Source organism: Salvelinus namaycush, chromosome 13 (genome assembly GCF_016432855.1).
Source record: "Salvelinus namaycush isolate Seneca chromosome 13, SaNama_1.0, whole genome shotgun sequence".
Classification (NCBI taxonomy): domain Eukaryota; kingdom Metazoa; phylum Chordata; class Actinopteri; order Salmoniformes; family Salmonidae; genus Salvelinus; species Salvelinus namaycush.
Genome location: NC_052319.1, coordinates 5,700,532 through 5,721,389, shown reverse-complemented (window position 1 = coordinate 5,721,389; position 20,858 = coordinate 5,700,532). Strand labels below are relative to the sequence as shown.

General features: G+C 42.5%; 1 protein-coding gene across 2 annotated transcripts in view; it reads right to left on the bottom strand.

Moving 5' to 3' along the window:
- LOC120058186 (collagen alpha-1(XVIII) chain-like) overlaps positions 1-20,858 on the bottom strand; it is an 82,161-nt gene that overhangs the window by 43,507 nt on the left and 17,796 nt on the right. For both annotated transcript variants that reach the window (XM_039006669.1, XM_039006670.1), the window contains exons 2-6: positions 19,428-19,969; positions 14,282-14,365; positions 13,627-13,686; positions 13,210-13,278; positions 3,497-3,578 (exon numbers count right to left, since the gene is read on the bottom strand). In XM_039006669.1, the coding sequence (XP_038862597.1) occupies positions 3,497-3,578; positions 13,210-13,278; positions 13,627-13,686; positions 14,282-14,365; positions 19,428-19,969 (837 nt within the window). The remainder of the gene's footprint in view (positions 1-3,496; positions 3,579-13,209; positions 13,279-13,626; positions 13,687-14,281; positions 14,366-19,427; positions 19,970-20,858) is intronic.

Here is a 20,858-nt window from a genome sequence, read left to right as displayed (position 1 = left end):
AATAACATTTGATTTGATTGATTTGATTTGAAAATGTGTTGAATTTAAGAATTTGGTGCCATTATTGACTAGGGACTTGCATTGACCCGTCTGCAACCTTTTTGACATTTTCGATAACTTGAAAAAAGTATAAGATATCTCAGCCATGGTAAGTCCTATCCTCATGGAATAACGTGTTGTGTTCCTGATAAGCTTCTCTGTAACATGGAATACAAAGTATAACACCAGAACCACAGTACCATTTTGTCCCCCAATACCCTATAATTTGCTTAAATCTTTTGACATTGTGGGAAGTTAGACGAATCAAAAGACATTGTAAACAGTATTTTGGTTAGCTAGCTAGCTTTCGTTAGCATAACTAGCGAGCTACTTCTGTACAATTATGCAGGGCTGCCAACTTTTTAAGAACGCTTGGAGTGAGATTTTGCCTAGAAGGGGGTCTGTAACGTTTTAAAGCTACTTTCCTGCAATTCTATGTATTTTTTTACATGGCTTAGGCCTATGACCAGAGTGGGGGAAAAAACACAGGTCACGTGTATTCAGAAAGCTTTGAACATTAAATGAACACAAAAAATGTTTACGACTTTGTTACTTAGCGATTTTTGGGGGATAAAATGTAAAGTGTGCTAATATTTTATTAAACATTTTTTTAGGTGTTTTGACACTTTATTCAGACAGTAATGAAATTAGATGGGGAGACAGGCAAATGGAGAAACAGTGGGAAGGTCAGTGGGAATGCTCTGCACAGGAAATACTAATGGTTGATGGCAGTGAGTGGGTAACCAAATTCTAGATTGCAGTATCCTTGTACATAGACTGCCTTCTAGGTAAGGACACAAACATTTGGTAATTTGTGAATTATTATTATTATTAAAATCAGTCTGGATGAAAATCATGCTTGCTCTCCATTTATTTGTATTTATTTTTTATTTGTACTCCAGGAGGGTTAGCCAAGTGCTGGGCGTTTGAAAATGTTCTTGTTATAACAATTAATTTCTCAATCATACAACCTTCAAAAATGAATATCAATATTCAGGTAGTTTATGCTTAGTAGTTGAAGATCCTTGCCATCATCTTAATCTACATAGACACAATATACGATGTGTTTATGAGTTGTGACTCCCCTTCCGCCATCTCTGCCTAGCATGTGCACAATACTAAAATGTCCTGGAGCATTTAATATCCAATGCTTATTCAAAACTGTCCACGAATGACTGCAAAAATACATAGATTCATACAATTCATTTTCAAAGACACAAGTAGGCATATTAGACGCTGGCAAAATTAGAATAATAACATACTAAGTTTGGGGAATAACATAAGTGTTCTTTGTTAAGAATGAGAATTGTTCAACTGATCAGACTAAATAAAGTAAATAAATAATAAAATCTCAAGACAAGATTACATAAATCTGCCCCTACACCCTAACCAAAGCATGTTTATATGTATTGTCCCCCTTCTAGAATAAAATTTACACTTTTGGGTTCCCAATCTGTTTGACAAAATTATTTTCATAGTTACAAATCAGGTCACCCTACCAAACTCCGCTGCTAAAACAGACTGTAGGGCTGTCTGCTGCCTTTTCATGATCACAGCATAAACACCAATCACCAAACGAGGGGACTAATGCATGTATTTTAATTTTTTTTTTTTTTACAGTTCTATAAACTCAGCGGAGAACGTCCCCCCCTCCATTCAACTCCACTCTAATCTTGAGGGGCGTTTCTTTAAAACGCGCATCCTATCCCTAATATAACTCGACCAATCATATGCTTCAATGTGCCGTGGTTCACAGTGCTGGGGCAAGACAGGTTATGATAGAGGTTCCGCGGGTGTTGTCGCAGATGCTCCTGTTTCAAAACGACTTGGAGCACATTTGAAAGGTTAACGCACAATACATTGGACTTAAAAACAGTACTTTTCAATGCGTGAGATAGAGGTGTGGCGTGTGATCGTGAGAAGAGGCTCAAATGCGTGTGTCTCAAGGCCAATGCGAGAGAGCCGGCAGCTCTGATGTTTTTGATGTTATGTAAAGAAACGCCTGGGAATGTGTTTATGATTTAACTTCAGGTTAATCTTCCTTCAAAATGGTTGCTCAAAGCTGCGCGCATAGTGGCTGTTGAAGTACCACAGTAGAGACAGACAGCGCTACCGAGTGCACACTGCCCAGAGCATGTTGTGTGTCGGGCTTAAAAGGGTCCGTGCGAAAACACGTTCGTTTAAAAAAGTGTCCGTGCGGTGAAGAAATGGAGATGCGATTAATCAATCAATCAAATGTATTTATAAAGCCCTTTTTACATCAGCCGATGTCACAAAGTGCTGTACAGAAACCCAGCCTAAAACCCCAAACAGCAAGCAATGCAGATACACCCATTGACCCCAGACAGGCTAACAACTGGGACAGGCCCAGTTCCAGACTGATCTCATCTGTTCCCTGGGCCTTATTGACTCACCTAGTGGATTGGATCGGGATTGGCGTAAGCAAAGACCCTATATCAGGGTTGATACCCATCCACTACTTTCAGATCAACAAAGGGTACAATAATTGATTTGGGACTGTGCAGTGCTGTCCACAGTACACACACTTTTACAAACACACACAGACATACACAGGTCATGCTCCTCCTACCATTAAAAAGGTGCCAATTCATATGAGCATAGCGGTTTATGAGAACATGACTCGTACAAAGCTCCAACACTACACATTAACAGGACCTTCTCACTGATTCAGTAGCTTCTACTTGAAGGGCCTCTGTCATACATACTATGAGACAATCTCCTGCACTTTAGTCAGGCTTCTGGCTCCACCTCATGGTGGACATGGTCTCTACAACATGCTGCTTACTGATGGAAGATACTCCGTAAAAGTAACTAGATAATACTTGGGAAAGATTGGCATAATATTTCTGTATCTGATCTACCATCTTTTCCTTTTAATAGAGACCTGGACCTTTCTACACTAATGCTTATAAAAAGGGACTTATACAAAATCAACCCTATATTTGTGGTGTGAAAACATCTCAGAAACTTGATTTGTGGTTAGTGGACGTTCTCTCTAATGTGATGAGGCGCAATGAGTATTGATGAGAGAGCTGTGACTGAGGAATAGGGTTGCAAAACTCCAAAAACTTTCCCGGAAAATTGACGCGTTAACTTTGACATCCCTGAATGTAATACTTGCTAGCCATTACTTCCATGCTTACAAAACATCACATCCATTGTTCTGTAAAGCAATGTTATAAAGACATGGCTTAAAGTAAAAACACCTGTCGTATTTTAGTAACTTCTCATAATATCATAACCTTCATGTCAAATTTGGTGAATGTCAATATTTATCAGTGGCCACTGTTACTACATGAAAACATAATACAGATGCATGTAAAACAAATCAATAACACAAGTCTTATAAATTATATATTAATATTATTAACAACGAGACTAGTGGTCTTGTAAACCCATAGTCTGTCTTGTCTAGACTAGGACCTATAGAACTCACCCCTCTCTTTCTTGGGAGACACCTCTGGTTGTTTCCGGGTCACCGGGGGCTGTTGAATGGGGCGTGATGACGTTGGAGTAGTCTGGAGGAAGACGGTAAAACACATTGAAAAAACATAAAACTACATCCAGATGGGCTCCAAAGAGAAAAAAAACTAATAAATATATGTAGGTGTGAGCAGCAATGAACAGGGTTCACAGAATGACAGAAAGGACACAAGATCAGTTGCATAACAATGCAAGCACTATATCATGTAGGAACTACCTTTTATGTGCAATCAGTGAAAGCATTACAACGATTCTCTCTCTCAATACCACCAGGATGAAGCAAGGACGCAAGTGAAGTTCAGTCTAGTGCTGTAGGTTGGTTATCTTTGAATGCAGCAGGTAAACTTCTAAAGGACATATACATAAGGTTTACATAGCAAATTTCATGACCTCATGTCCATGGGTTCAGTTCTTATAACCCTAGCGTTATAGGGTGCTATCAAGTGGTGTAGAATGGCCAAATGCAGCAACTAATGATTCTCAAATTCATTAGAGGCTAATTTATTCAGTGGCTTCAGAATGTATTCACACCCACTGATTTTTTCACATTTTGTTGTGTTACAGCCGGAATTTAAAATGCATTACATTTAGATTGTGTGTCGCTGGTCTACACACAATACCCAATAATAACAGTGGATTTTTTTTTTTTATGTTTACAAATTAATAAAACATGAAATGTCTTGAGTTATGTTATGGCAAGCCTAAATAGGACCGCGAGTATACATTTGGTTAACAAGTCACAAAATAAGTTGCATGTATTCACTCTGTCTGCAAAAATAGTGTTTAACATGATTTTTGAATGACTACCTCATCTCTGTACCCCACACATACAATTATCTGTAAGGTCCCTCAGTTTGGCAGTGAATTTCAACCACCAAGACCAGGAAGGTATACCAATGCCTCACAAAGACAGGCATCTATTGGTAGATGGGTAAAAATAAAAATAGCAGTCATTGAATATCCCTTTGAGCATGGTGAAGTTATTAATAACACTTTGGATGGTGTATCAATACACCCAGTCACTACAAAGATACAGGTGTCCTTCCTAACTCAGTTGCCGGAGAGGAAAGAAACCACTCAGAGATTACACCATGAGGCCAATGGCGACTTTAAAACAGTTACAGGGTTTAATTGCTGTGAGAGGAGAAAACTGAGGATGGATCAACAACATTGTTGTTAGTACACAATACTAACCTAAATGACATAGTGAAAAGAAGGAAGCCTGTACAGAATAAAAAATATTTCAAAAACAGGCATCCTGTTTGCAATAAGGCACTAATGTAAAGCTGCAAAAAATGTTGCAAAGAAATTAACTTCATGTCCTGAATACAAAGCTGTTGTGTGTGGGGCAAATCCAACATGACACACCCCGCTTCAAGCATGGTGGTGGCTGCATCATGTTATGGGTATGCTTGTCATCAAATTCACCTTTCAGCAGGACAATAACCTTAAACACAAGGCCTGGAGTTTCTTACCAAGATGACATTGAATGTTCTTCAGTAGCCTAGTTACAGACTTGAAAATGGCTGTCTAGCAATGATCAAGCAACTCTTAACGAAGAATGTAATGAGTGACAGATCTGGTCAGTAAGGAACTGAGATACAAAGGGAGTTGCCCGATCAATGCTTTGTACACAAAAGTGTATAATTGATTTAGCCAGGAGGAGAGAGAGGTCCATTGCATGCAGTAGCGGTCAGTGGCATTTTATTTTCATGAGCATGGCCTTATTTCTATTACAGCATATTAGATGACTGTCATTCATATTCCATTCCACCTGTTCATTGTAACAGTGATAGGTTTAGGCTACTACATGATACTCACATTTTTCCTATACACATCATGAGGTTGCTACAACCTAGTTTATTAAAGTTTACAACGTAGGTGCACAAAGGTCGAGAGAAAAATGTAAGGTGACAGACGGTGACACATGGACAAACAGTAACACATTCAATACCGCCTTGCACACTCTTCAAATCAAATCACATTTTATTGGTCACATACACATGGTTAGCAGATGTTAATGTGAGTGTAGCGAAATGCTTGTGCTTCTAGTTCCGACCGTGTAGTAACATTTCCCAGTGGGTCAGAAGTGTACATACACTCAATTAGTATTTGGTAGGATTGCCATTAAATTGTTTAACTTCGGTCAAACGTTTCGGGTAGCCTTCCACAAGCTTCCCACAACAAGTTGGGTGAATTTTGGCCCATTCCTCCTGACAGAGCTGGTGTCACCGGGTCTTGTTTATAGGCCTCCTTGCTCACACACGCTTTTTCAGTTCTGGCCACAAATTTTCTATGGAATTGAGGTCAGGGCTTTGTGATGGCCACTCCAATACCTTGACTTTGTTGTCCTTAAGCCATTTTGCCACAACATAGGAAGTATGCTTGGGGTCATTGTCTATTTGGAAGACCCATTTACGACCAAGCTTTAACTTCCTGACTGGTGTCTTGAGATGTTGCTTCAATATATCCATCAAATTTTCCTTCCTCAAAATGCCATCTATTTTGTGAAGTGCATCAGTCCCTCCTGCAGCAAAGCACCCCCACAACATGATGCTGCCACCCCCGTGCTTCATGGTTGGGATGGTGTTCTTCGGCTTGCAAGCCTCCCCCTTTTTCCTCCAAACATAACAATGGTCATTATGGCCAAACAGTTCTATTTTTGTTTCATCAGACCAGAGGACATTTCTCCAAAAAGTACGATCTTTGTCCCCATGTGAGCTGCAAAACGTAGTCTGGCTTTTTTATGGTGGGCTTCGAGCAGTGGCTTCTTCCTTACTGAGCGGCCTTCAGGTTATGTTGATATAGGACTCGTTTTACTGTGGATATAGATACTTTTGTACCCGTTTCATACAGCATATTCACAAGGTCCTTTGCTGTTGTTCTGGAATTGATTTGCACTTTTCGCACCAAAGTACGTTAATCTTTAGGAGACAGAACGCGTCTCCTTCCTGAGCGGTCTGATGGCTGCGTGGTCCCGTGGTGTTTATACTTGCGTACTATTGTTTGTACAGATGAATGTGGTACCTTCAGGCGTTTGGAAATTGCTCCCAAGGATGAATCAGACTTTTGGAGGTCTACAATTTTCTTCAATTTTCTTCAGGTCTTGGCTGATTTCTTTTGATTTTCCCATGATGTCAAGCAAAGAGGCACTGAGTTTGAAGGTAGGCCTTGAAATACATCTACAAGTACACCTCCAATTGACTCAAATTAAGTCAATTACCCAATCAGAAGCTCCTAAAGCCATGAAATAATTTTCTGGAATATTCCAAGCTGTTTAAAGGCACAGTCAACTTAGTGTATGTAAACTTCTGACCCACTGGAATTGTGATACAGTGAATTGTAAGTGAAATAATCTGTCTGTAAACAATTGTTGGAAAAATCACTTGTGTCATGCACGAAGTAGATTTCCTAACCGACTTGCCAAAACTATAGTTTGTTAACAAGAAATTTGTGGGGTGGTTGAAAAACTAGTTTTAATGACTCCAACCTAAGTGTATGTAAACTGCCGACTTCAACTGTACATATGAGATGAGTAATGTAGGGTATGTAAACATTATATAAAGTGGCATTGTTTAAAGTGACTAGTGATACATTTATTACATCCAATTTTTAATTATTAAAGTGGCTAGAGATTGAGTCAGTATGTTGGCAGCAGCCACTCAATGTTAGTGATGGCTGTTTAACAGTCTGATGGCCTTGAGATAGAAGCTGTTTTTCAGTCTCTCGGTCCCAGCTTTGATGCACCTGTACTGACCTAGCCTTCTGGATGATAACATGGGTGAACAGGCAGTGGCTCGGGTGGTTGTTATCCTTGATGATCTTTTTGGCCTTCCTGTGACATCGGTGGTGTAGTTGTCCTGGAGGGCAGGTAGTCTGCCCCCGGTGATGCATTGTGCAGACCTCACTACCCTCTGGAGAGCCTTACGGTTGTGGGCGGAGCAGTTGCCGTGCCAGGCGGTGATACAGCCCGACAGGATGCTCTCGATTGTGCATCTGTAAAAGTTTGTGAGTGTTTTCAGTGACAAGGCACATTTCTTCACCCTCCTGAGGTTGAAGAGGCACTGTTGCGCCTTCTTCACCACGCTGTCTGTGTGTGAGGACCGTTTCAGTTTGTCTGTGATGTGTACGCCGAAGAATTTAAAACTTTCCACCTTCTCCACTACTGTCCCATCGATGTGGATAGGGTCGTGCTCCCTCTGCTGTTTCCTGAAGTCCACGATCAGCTCCTTTGTTTTGTCAACATTAAGTGAAAGGGTATTTTCCTGGCACCACACTCCCAGGGCCCTCACCTCCTCTCTGTAGGCTGTATCGTCATTGTTGATAATCAGGCCTACTACTCTTGTGTCGTCTGCAAACTTGATGATTGAGTTGGAGGCATGCCCCACGAGGTGAGATCTTGCATGGAGTCCCAGACCGAGGAAGATTGACCGTCATCTTGAACTTCTTCAATTTTTTTATAATTGCACCAACAGTTGTTGCCTTCTCACCAAGCTACTTGCCTATTGTCATGTAGCCCATCCCAGCCTTGTGCAGGTCTACAATTGTATCCCTGATGTCCTTACACAGCTCTCTGGTCTTGGCCATTGTGGAGAGGTTGGAGTCTGTTTGATTGAGTGTGTGGACAGGTGTCTTTTATACAGGTAACGAGTTCAAACAGGTGCAGTTAATACAGGTAATGAGTGGAGAACAGGAGGGCTTCTCAAAGAAAAACTAACAGGTCTGTGAGAGCCGGAATTCTTACTGGTTGGTAGGTGATCAAATACTTATGTCATGCAATAAAATGCAAATTAATTACTTAAAAATCATAATGTGATTTTCTGGATTTTTGTTTTAGATTCCGTCTCACAGTTGAAGTGTACCTATGATACAAATTACAGACCTCTACATGCTTTGTAAGTAGGAAAACCTGCAAAATCGGCAGTGTATCAAATACTTGTTCTCCCCACTGTATATTCACATAAACACATACATACCCGTACCTCCAACCAAGATCTTAAGGTCTGGCACGACTCCGTACATGTCCGGAAACAACAATGAAACTTCAAATTGGCAGCCCTTGCTGAAACAGTTTAAATAAGATTTCCCCAGCTATGGCACAGTCCATGAGCAGACCCTAACACGCAATGAAAACGCGCTCTAACCCGTAGGGGGGCACTGGTGTGTATTGGAAGTTCATCCGTAGCCAATCGGAGTGGGTTCGGGTGAATGTTTCGTGACACCAAGAGCAGAAGAATAATTAAACACCTTGATTTGTTGCTTCCTACAATCTCTCTACACTTAGAAGACTTCAAATAATCCAAACTCAAGTCATCTGATACAATAAACACAGTTTTTACCAAACACTGTAGATGGGAACGTTTAATGAGCATGTCGCAGTAGGAATCAAATGGTGCCACAATCAAACCACTCTGAAAGATAAAATCTGCTGTACTACAAGTCAAAGTAGGGTTTGGCGGTATCTTTGCGGTAAGGAGATGAGATTGTTTTTGATAAGACTATGCAATGCGCCACACACCAGATAAGCAGCAATTAAAACCATTTGTAGTACAAAAACACCAATTTTAAACCACTGAATCGAACAATTCGCTAGAACGAAAAGAAAATTAACAAATTAAAACCTCAAATGCCCTAAAAATGTTCAGATGTAGCCTACTGGTCTACTAGAATCAGAAACCAAGTGTGTGCCCGAGCGTTGGTTCCCTAGTTAGGACCCCAGTGTGTTCAATAGCCCTGAAGGTGTGTGCTGACAGGGATTTCACCCGGTGTGTGGATCTGGTCAATGTGCACAGTCTCATTGCAGTAGGCTACCGCACAGTGAGGCAGCAGCAGGCCCTGTAGACCAGGAAATCGCCGGTGGCGAGTCTACCAGGCGGGTTATCCTGGGCTAGCAAGCCAAGCACATCTAGACATTCTGTCACGGAGCAGATACCGACCTCCAGCTTCCACCACACAGCACAGCAAGACAAGGCAGGAGAGGACCCCGGAAGAATGGCAGAACACAGGTGAAAAACATGACTGTCGAGGAGTATCCAAGGCTAGCTGGCCCAACACCTCTAGACAGTCAGTCACAGCGCAGATTTGTCCTCTCACGGCTTTCAGGGAGGGCACCACACCGACACGGTGTCTCCGGGGCCAATCTGTGCCATTCTTTTTGACCGGCATGCCATTCTTTTTGTCTCATGCCCTGTAATTTATGTGTGTTAAATTAGCAAAAAAGTGACCAATCTATGCTTGAGTTATATGAAAGAATCTAAGAATAACTATCCCTAATAATGCGACATGAGTATTTGTAGTTCTCTAACAAAGAAAACAATGACATTTATGGAGTTCATGTTTTGGGATGTAGCCAAGTTAATGTTAAAAATTGCTGGGAGAATGAAAACATAAAAATACATCCAGCTCCAAGGAAACTCAAAGTTCCCAACTGACTTAGTATTGCTTAATGGGTATTTGTACAGTAGTTCCCTCACAAAAAATAACAATAAAATGTAAAGAGTATATGTTTATGTTGTGGTAAATACTCAATGTTGGCTTCCCATCTTCCATAATATAGCCAAAAAGGCAGCACATTTGTAGATTAAGGAGCTATGTATGTATATGTTATGTGAAATTATATTTTTGTTATGGGGTAATCATACGTGCTAATGGTTGGCAGACTAGCACTGTCTGGTGTCCATTATGTAATTAAATTTGTATGCACACCTTGTTAAACCTCTCAGGTTTGCTTATCATAAACAAATGAATACCCATGACCAAGCAAACACACTTTCTCCCCCTCTGAGGTAGTGTCTACAGTGGTGTTGCAAGTAGCTGTGACGGTGGCATGCAGTGCATGTGTGGTCATTATGAACAGAAAAACACTGAGTTGAGCTGAAGGGTATAGGGAGTTGTATAGTGCACAAGTTCCTATGTTTTCCCATACCTACACACATCTACAATTTACAATACAGTGGCCGTATGTAGGTTATATAATATGCACAACGGTTTACTGGATGACAAAAACTATAAAAAGGGCAGATATGTATTCACTACACCGCAAAATGTTAGGGTAGCTACTAACATTGATCATGGGGGGGGGGGGGGGGGGGGGCTGATCAAATAACAGGTGTCAAGCTTAGAGAAGGGGGATGGTAAGAGGGTCAAGGGGCCAAGAAAGAAAATTGCAGTCTGGACTCGCCTCCTTCCCATCCCCCCTTTCTTTCTTCTCTCAGTGAGCGAGACAGTGGGCGTACGTTCTCCCACTGGGTGCGGATTGGGATGGCGACAGGCAGCAATTATATTGGTTGGGAGGAACACGTCTGGCAACAGGAATGTGACCCGTTTTGGGCTCCAGCTCTCCAGATAGGGGTCAGAGAATAGAGTGGAGGAGCTGGTGTCTGAGTGTGTGTGTCAGCGCATGTGTGTGTGCGCGTGTGTTTCAGTGTGTTTGTGTCTGGGTGTGTGTGTCAGGGTGTGTGTGTGTGTGTGTTAAGGAGTAGAGACAAGGAAGGACTGGCAAAGTTCTTCCATCCCCACTAGTGCTCTAGAGGTGGGAGAATATGCAGGGTTGGAAGAGAAGAGGCCATTTCCAGACTCGTCCCACTCAGGGAGATTACACCAAACACCCCCATTTTCTAAGCTCATTCTTCACCAGGTGAAAAGTCTCGTATATTTCCCCAGTGGAATCTGAGAGGGGAACACTGGGTGGGACGATGGAGACGGCAGGAGGGGGGGCACGTGAAAGAAAAGGTACGGAATTCTTCACTGTTTAATTAACCAGTTTCCTCTCTGGGCAAACATTCTTCCTATTGTAGGGCCTGAGGTCAACTATGTGAAGAATTTTGCTTTGGTGAGTGTTAAATGAGCGATCCAAGGGGATATATGTAATAAAACACACACACACTTATAATCCCATGCATTCATCATTTCTGAGAGGTGTGAGTGAGGAGAGTGGGTATAGATGAGGCTCCGGGTGGTGATTGATTTGAAAACACAACTTAATTTAACCATAGATGGCACAAGCCCAATTTACACTTGCAGATTGAAACTTGTGCTAAGAACTAAACTATTTAGATCACAAAGTTGATGCAAACAAGGTAAAGCTGGCACAAAGACCAGATTCGAACTACGAATACACACATGTATAATCCCAGAGTCTACATGAGCTTCGAGACTCAATTGAATTAGAAATGTAAATGAAATAAGAGGTATGTTTACTTCACTGTCACGAGCAGTCTTAAAAAAAAAGGAAATATTAAATTAGATGCACTTTCACCCAGATGACTGTATAATTGGACTTAATTGGATCATCCTACCAATACATTTTTTTACCCTCCACATTTCTAAGCGTATGGGTGGAATATTCAATACAACCTGCACTGTAGTAAACCTGCATGTCAACATCACTTCCCGCACACTTATAACCAGTCCTTTAATGGTGCAGGAACAATGTTGTCGTTTTCCTGCGGTGCGGATTTGACTGAATTCCTGCCCTTAGTGCACCATGTAACGATGACAACTTGCAAGTCCATCAATCACGCTAAAACCTGCCGTCGGTCACATAATGGAAAAGTGTCTGTATTTCCGTCTTTGCTTGTCCAAACTTGAGCGGAAGTCAGACAGGCATTAAGCAATGTAATGAAACAGATAATATTCAGAATCCACAGCTGTTCCATACAATGATAATAAACACTTGTCTGGTGGGCGGAAAGCCCCGCTGTCAAGTGGCACAAGGCTTCAAAGTTATCCCATGAACCCAGAGCCCTGTGGAACCCACAAGGCTTGGCAGGACAAAGAGGGAGCATTAGACCTCTGCTACAGGCACAACATTCCTCGCCATCTCTTTCCGTTGCATCCCTCTCTATTGCTGTGCTCTCAACTTAAGTCTGATTGAGAAAGCAGTCAAAATAACAAAATAGAACCTTGGAGATATCATCGCCCTGACCCTGGACCAGACATCTGGTTTTCTCCTTTGTCTTCCACATTAATTGGACTGGCGTGCCATGACGGCGGCGTTGTATGGAGGTTGGTCGGAGGTTGTGCTGCAACATTTGCTTGTTGTAGAGCAGTGGTATTCAAAGTCGGGTCGCAGGGGAACTGCCGTGGGATCGGCAATTTTTTTATTTTGGGAGCAAAAAATGAAGAGTACAGATTGTATGGGAAAATATACAAACTTTTTTCTAGAAATATACAGTAGTTTAAAAATGGGGTCCCCGCTGAAAATGTTTGTGTGTTTTTTTTTTGGGGGGGGGGGGTATTAGCTACTACAGCACTGACAGAGGTATTACTGAGTCCTACTAAGCTAGATGGACGACGATTGTGTTAGTTAAGGACGTCGTCCAAGTGATACGCCGCAGCGAAACCGGGCTATATACATTCCCCACAACATACCACCTCCCTACAGATAACTCGGTTTCCATGTTGACCATATGTTTCAAATCCAATGACGCGGATGGTTGCGTCCCAAATGGCACCCTATTCCCTATATAGTGCACTATAGTAGTGAACAGGACAGGGTGTCATTTGAATAGGGTGTCCTACATAGTTCCTTACATAGTGCACAACAGTATATAGTGAATAGGCTGCTCACGAGAAGAGCGCTGCTGACAAATCAAAAGGTGACATTTCACATGCTTGTGGGTGAACGCAAACATATACAGGTAAAATTGATTTCAGAGCACGTACCGTAACTGTCAGTCTGACATCTTCCACCCTCTCGTATTTTCGTACCTTTGCGTCCCATATGGATGTACCCTATGGAGGAAAGTGAGAGGGGGGAGAGAGAGAGATCCATCACCTTCATTATGTAGCTATTATTCAAACTATTTTCCTACAAAGGAGTCACTACAACAACTATGAGCGAACGTTGCAGTGAAAACCCATCATATGGCGACATTTCCAAACTTCCTACAACCAGTACATAGTCAAGCCTTCCCGTTCGAACTGACTTTGAAACATCACAGATAGCCTGGTTTTAGATCATGGTCTCCAATAGTGTAGACTCAAAAGGGAACAGGAAACACAAGATTGCTTAGATGGAACGAACGTGCTTGTGGATGGCAACCAAATGTGAACACTAAAACGTTTGTCAAGTGATCATACCGATCCTTTCTTCTTCCCGTCCTGGATCCTTTCGTCACCGCTTCCGCCGTCTCCTGAAGCCTGGGAGGAGAGAGACCAGGGGTGTATTCATTAGCATACATCGTAGCAAAACGTTTTACCACGGAAACTAAGAAAAACAAGTGTTTCTTATTGGACAGGTTCAGGTTGGTCCCTCCCCATGTCAGCCCGTTTGCGCCTGTTTGCTTCCTAGTGAATACATCAAGAGGAATGTTCCTTCATTAATTGCACACAACATCCAAACACCACAGAAATACACAGGCGTATGCTATTAATACATACTAACGTATGCTATTAATACTAAATGGATAACTAACATGTAATCATCACAGAAATACATGGGATTTATGCCGAAAATAATTTACGTTTGCAATTCAAGTCAAATGTATAACTAACTGACACATTTTAAACAGTTGTTGGCATAGATCGTGTACCTATGGCAACTTTGAATATTTCTACACATCAAAGGGCTTGGGGATGTACTGTAGCACATCCAGCTCCTACAGAAACAACTTGTTGATCCCAAGAGTTCCCTGTACGTTTTAGCCTCCCTATACCTTGCTTAGCCAACAACTGTATAAGCACTAAGCTGTTGCACCTGTTTTTGTATCGGTAGCGGGTCAAGCGGGTCACTTACCGCATCCGAGTCATCCCCTTCCTCTTCACACTGTCTTTCAGCGGCCCGAGGGTCTCCAACGACCCTCAGCTCCCCGATCACCCCCTATGAAGGAAAATACAGAGGCAAGCACACACACACAGTTGTCAATACATGGCCTGTACACATGTCAGCATTCTTCTCCCCCATGAAGCCCACACACGTCGGCCCTGCTCTACACAATAACAAACACATCACACATTATCTTCCCTCTTAAGTCCTGTCTCTTAAAAGATACGTCCCTGATCGGTGTGGTGGTTTCTGGTGGAAAACCCCCTCTCGTGAGAGAAGCCGAGGGGTTTAATAAAGCCGCCCCAAGTGTTAAGAAATGAAAAGGGCTCCTCTGATATGACACTGTCATCTTCCGTGGTCTTAGTCCATCAAACTCGCCACCACAATAGCCTCTTTCAATGACTCCCATTAATCCAGGGGTCTCCAACCTTTTATAGCATGAGAGATACTTTAAAAAATGATGTCACGAGCTAAAAAATGTCACAAGCTACTCATTTTCCCCCTAGCTTTCAAATAGGCACTCTTCCCAAGGTCCTTGGTGTACAAGAGAAAGTAGTGCACCGTTTCCGTCAATATACCTGGTAAAATAATGGTTAATAAACAACTAAGGGTGTACAAATGATGTATTCTCTGTTAAGTTTCCTGGTTTTAGATCTTTTTTGTTTTTCACTCTCAAAATGACAATTGTTCATAGAGAAAAAACTAAATTGGATGTTCTGAGTCCATGTCAATGCGTAAATCTGATCAGAAGACAATTTTCTTTTTAGGTCTGGAAGAAAACTAACATATTTCGATTATTTGGGTAATTCCCCTTTAACTGCACATCTGGCCCTTTAATTGTGCATCTAGCGAGTAACGAATGTGCCGACCTAGCGATGGTTCTGTACTGCTGCTGCTCATTTCATGGCAAAGTTTGCAAATAACAAATAGTATATACAAATGAAATACTTACTCATGATATACTTCTGCCAGGTAAGCCTACTTTGGAGTTAATTGAGAAGGTTTTGGGGAAAGTCTTTGTCAACCCACAAGACTTATCACATCAACTGGCTACACACTGAGGTCCCGACAAAGGCACGCAACACACAGACAGGGGCAATATTGCTGGAAATTAATTAACACTATCTAGTGTTAGGTTTGGCTTTTTAAGCCAATAGTGGCTAAATAGGGGTGGGATAATGCCAATGTGGCATTGATTAGATAGTAGCCTGGAGCTGATACTTGCGAGAGTTGTTTATGACAGTTTACGGTGGAAAACATTAAACATCGCATATACTTCCTGAATTGTTCGGCGAGCCACTCATATGTTTTTTTAGATCATATTTTCAAAGATCAATTATCCCAGGCCATTTTCTAAATGTTACATCTTAGCCTTTACAGATTTGAATGTACACTGAACAAAAATATAAAATGTAAAGTGTTGGTCCCATGTTTCATGAGCTGAAATAAAAGACCCCCAAAATATTCCATCTGCACAAAAAGCTTATTTCTCTCAAATTTGTTTATATCCCTGTTACTGAGCATTTATCCTTTGCCAAGATAATCCATCCACCTGACAGGTGTGCTATATAGAGAAGCTGATTAAACAGCATGCTCATTACACAGGTGCACCTTGTGCTGGGGACAATAAAAGGCCACTAAAATGTGCAGTTTTGTCACACAACACAATGCCACAGATTTCAGGGAGGGTGCAATTGGCATGCTGACTGGAGGAATGTCCGACAGAGAATTGGATGTTCATTTCTCTACCATAAACATTCTGTGACCAACAGATGCATATCTGTATTCCCAGTTGTGAAATCCATAGATTACGGCATAATTAATTAATTTCAAATGAATTATTTCCTGATATGAACTGCAACTCAGTAAAATCTTTGAAATTGTTGAATGTTGCATTTATATTTTTGTTAATTGTTATAGCACAGAATAAAGGCCTAATTAGCTTACCAGGTCACCAGTGATACGAGTCAGTTTTCAATGAGGAAATGAGGAAACAAGGAGGGGCAACAGTGAGCGCTGTTACCTTCAAGTTGGTTTTGTGGTCCCGTGTGGCTCAGTTGGTAGAGCATGGCGCTTGCAACGCCAGGGTTGTGGGTTCAATTCCCACGGGGGGACCAGGGTTCAATTCCCATGGGGGGACCAGGGTGAATATGTATGAACTTTCCAATTTGTAAGTCGCTCTGGATAAGAGCGTCTGCTAAATGACTTAAATGTAAATGTAAATGTTTTGATAGAGCGTTGTGGAGGGGGATGACGGATGGGTGTAAGCATCTGCCTCGGATTCTTTTTATTTATTTATTAACCCTTATTTTACCAGGTAAATTGACAGAGAACACATTCTCATTTACAGATAGACCTGGGGAATAGTTACAGGGGAGAGGGGGGATGAATGTGCCAACTGTAAACTGGGGACGATTAGGTGACTGATGGTATCAGGGCCAGATTGGGAATTTAGCCAGGACACCGGGGTTAACACCCCTACTCTTACGATAAGAGCCATGGGATCTTTAGTATTTATGCTACATTAGTTTATGTGTCGGGGGGCTAGGGTCAGTTTGTTATATCTGGAGTACTTCTCCTGTCCTATCCGGTGTCCTGTGTGAATTTAAGTATGCTCTCTCTAATTCTCTCTTTCTTTCTCTCTCTCTCTCGGAGGACCTGAGCCCTAGGACCATGCCTCAGGACTACCTGGCATGATGACTCCTTGCTGTCCCCAGTCCACCTGCTCCAGTTTCAACTGTTCTGCCTGCGGCTATGGAACCCTGACCTGTTCACCGGACGTGCTACCTGTCCCAGACCTGCTGTTTTCAACTCTCTAGAGACCGCAGGAGCGGTAGAGATACTCTTAATGATCGGCTATGAAAAGCCAACTGACATTTACTCCTGAGGTGCTGACTTGCTGCACCCTCGACAACTACTGTGAATATTATTATTTGACCATGCTGGTCATTTATGAACATTTGAACATCTTGGCCATGTTCTGTTATAACCTCCACCCGGCACAGCCAGAAGAGGACTGGCCACCCCTCATAGCCTGGTTTCTTCCTAGGTTGTGGCCTTTCTAGGGAGTTTTTCCTAGCCACCGTGCTTCTACACCTGCATTGCTTGCTGTTTGGGGTTTTAGGCTGGGTTTCTGTACAGCACTTTGAGATATCAGCTGATGTAAGAAGGGCTATATAAATACATTTGATTTGCTGATTTGATTTGATTTAGTGACCACAGAGGCTCAGGACACCCATTTAACGTCCCATCCGAAAGACGGCATCCTACACAGTGCAATGTCCCCCATCACTGCCCTGGGGCATTGGGATATTTTTTTAAACCAGAGGAAATAGTGCCTCCTACTGGCCCTCCAACACCACTTCCAGCAGCATCTGGTCTCCCATCTAGGGACTGACCAGGACCAAAGTTTGCAAGTTCGAATCCTGCGCTAGAAAGTTGTTAACGTTTGAGAAACATGGATGAATGTCTAATTCTGACATGAAACTGAGAGCTAGTTGAATTAGTTACTTATAAACACTTTAACTGCAAATTAGTGCCCACTACGTGATCCCTAAACTAAAGTGTTACCTTACAATCTACTGCATGACAAGAGAGCAACAGCCTTAGATAATGATGCCAGCAAAAACTAAATAAAAGACCAACCGGCCTGGTCAACGGGGCACCCGTCTTACTGGTGCTTAGTGCTCAGAGCCTCTGTCTGCTTGTGCCCTCTGCAGGGGGTGGCAGGGTTGGCCAGCTGGAGCTTATTGCTCCCCCACTGTGAAGTCCAATAATTAAACTTCTGTGTTTCCCACACAGAGAAGGTGGATGGTCAGGGTTAGACCACTTTTGTTTTGATTTAAAGCAGGCTAATTGAGGGCAATCATATCATACACATCCAGAGTTGGATGTGACCTGGAGGCGCCAGCCTCTGTTGAAGACCATTGTCCAGTCTAAGAACTACATGTATGAGATGATCTGTATAATGAAGGGCGCTATATAAAATACATCTATCATAATAATTATTATTAGATATTAGCCAGGCACGGCTGTTACCGTTTCACACGGCCGACTCAGCTTGGCTGTGAGGACATGCACTTCTCTTGTTCAAAACAGAACATCTGATTGGTCTCATTTCTGCTTCCACTTGCCCCTGACACTGATATACACCGTGTACAAAACATTAAGAACACCTTAATATTGAGTTGCGCAACTTATTGCTGCTTTAAGAATGATCATTCTTGATTAAATGTGCTGGTGTTTTTGTCTTACAGTAACGTTATACTATGCTATTATATTCGGTTCTGTTAGGTAGAATACTGTGATCATTATGTGATCTTGCAGACATTGATACAACTTTGACCTAACTTTATTAAACAAGCACCATTCGTCTGAGTAGCCTGTTCTCTACGCATTGAGAATATGCGCAGAACATGATCCGCAAAAGCTTCGGGAAGCATCCAGAATCTTTGGTCAGCAGCCATGGCCTAAAATCAAAGTCTGGTATGGTAATTTCTTATCAAGATCGTGGGTAAAATATTGATGACTGTCCATGTTTTAAATGTGTAACCAAATCTTGTCAAATCGGGTGGATTGAGTTATTTGTGCCAGAAGGGTGTGGCCCGGAATTGAATTCACGCCGACACAATAGGCCTATATGTGCGCTGAAGGCATTGGCCCTAACCGCTAGACCGCTAGACCACCTGAACTACATTTTGACAGTTCAATCGTAACCTTAGGTTCGCTAGAAACCCTATTATGTCCTCTGATGGCCCAAATGAGCCAGGGAACTCAGCCAGAGAATCACAAACAGTAGCCTGTTATCGGTTTTCACACCATTCATTATGTGACAATGGATACACTAACGGAATATGGCCCCACTGGTCGAATGACTCCATGAAGAGAAAGAGAACTGCGGGTTTCACAAGGCTCATTTTGAATTTCCTAATGTGACAAAAGAGTGATCAAATTAAGATCCGTCATCTGTAAGTGAATTATAAGACAGGGTTTGGGTTAGAACTGCATTTCAAGTCCATCAGTCTAGGAAATGTATTCATTTCCCACATTGACCAAGTTGAAACACAACGGCCACTGACCCTGATATCAAAAGATACAGTAATAGCATGATACATACCAGGAACTTATTGGGATCGGCCCCTCCAGCTTGGCCCACAAACACCCCGGCTCCAGACTCCAGCTCCATCTCGTCTGGGGACCTCTCGAAGCGCACCACCTGGGGCTGGTCGTCGCAGTTGATGTAGAAGGTGACCTTGTCGTCCAGCACGGAGATGGAGAAGCGGTTCCACTGGTCAGCCAGATTGTGCACGGGGAAGGTGGCCGCCACATACGACTCTTGCGAGTCGGGCTCCGTATAGTAGAAGATTACGTTCTGCCGGTTTGCCTTCACGGGCGACAGCTTGACACCCACATACATGATCTGCTGCGAGGGGTCCGTGACCGAGAAGATAACGCCACCATTGGTGGACTGGGGCTTCAGGTTGAAGAGGAGGGAGAAGTCCCGGTAAAAGGGGCTGGGAAGATGGGCGCGTGCCAGCTGGCCCGTGTTAGCGTCGGGACCGAACACGTAGCCGGGGCTGTTGTCGGGGCCATAGATCTTGGTGATCTCGTCCGGGGGAGGGTCCCCGATCAGCTGCAGGAGGGAGACGCCGCTTTCATCTACAGGAGAGAAACAGGAAGTTAGTACATAGCACACCGGAAACGGCGATGAAGGGGTGGGCTGCATGGCGGGAATGGATATGAAAGATCTATTAGTCTGCTGGGGTTTGACACAGTGAGTTTAGGTCTGCGGGTTAAAGTGTTGGCAGTCTGCCTTAGTAGTGTTTTGTGAGTCTTTCGGGAAGGAAGGGGGCAGCAATACTAGATGTGCGTCATTAAACCCAGTGTCCGGTGTCACTTGAAGAGATGCATTAACGTGATGATCAATGATTCCTGACCTAATATTTGAAAGAAATATGACCTGACATGGGAAACTGCCTAGGACTTCTGTCCAAACTCCAAATGAGAATGGAAATGAGATATCAGGGAAACATTACAAACAAATACATTACATGGATGGCGTTAACTGCAACCGACACACAGCCCAACAATTGTTTTTGCTAGAATACTTTGTAAAGCTAAAAAAAAATGACATTTAGCTCTTAACTTTTGAAAGGCAACCCGATATGGGGGAATTTCTCAAAGGACCTAATTCAAACAAGCCGAGTCCTATTTGCCTGACTAAAATGGAGACGGTTATAAAAACAAACATCAACTTTGACATATCCAAAAAAAGGGTGGGGAGAACACTTCTCCTGGGACCTATAAGAACCTAATTCCTTCAACAGATACTAGAGGTACTTTAGCCAAAGCCCCCTGTGAGTACATGACTGAGTGTGAGGGTAGACTTCCCTCACTAACATGGGATAAGGGGAATTCCATGCTAGCCAGTCTCAGACTTTGTTTTTACATGGACACAGTATAGTGATTCGATACTTATTTTGTGATCAAACAGCATTTCAAACAGATCCAAGGGGGATATGACCGGCTGTTTGCAATAGTGCACGGC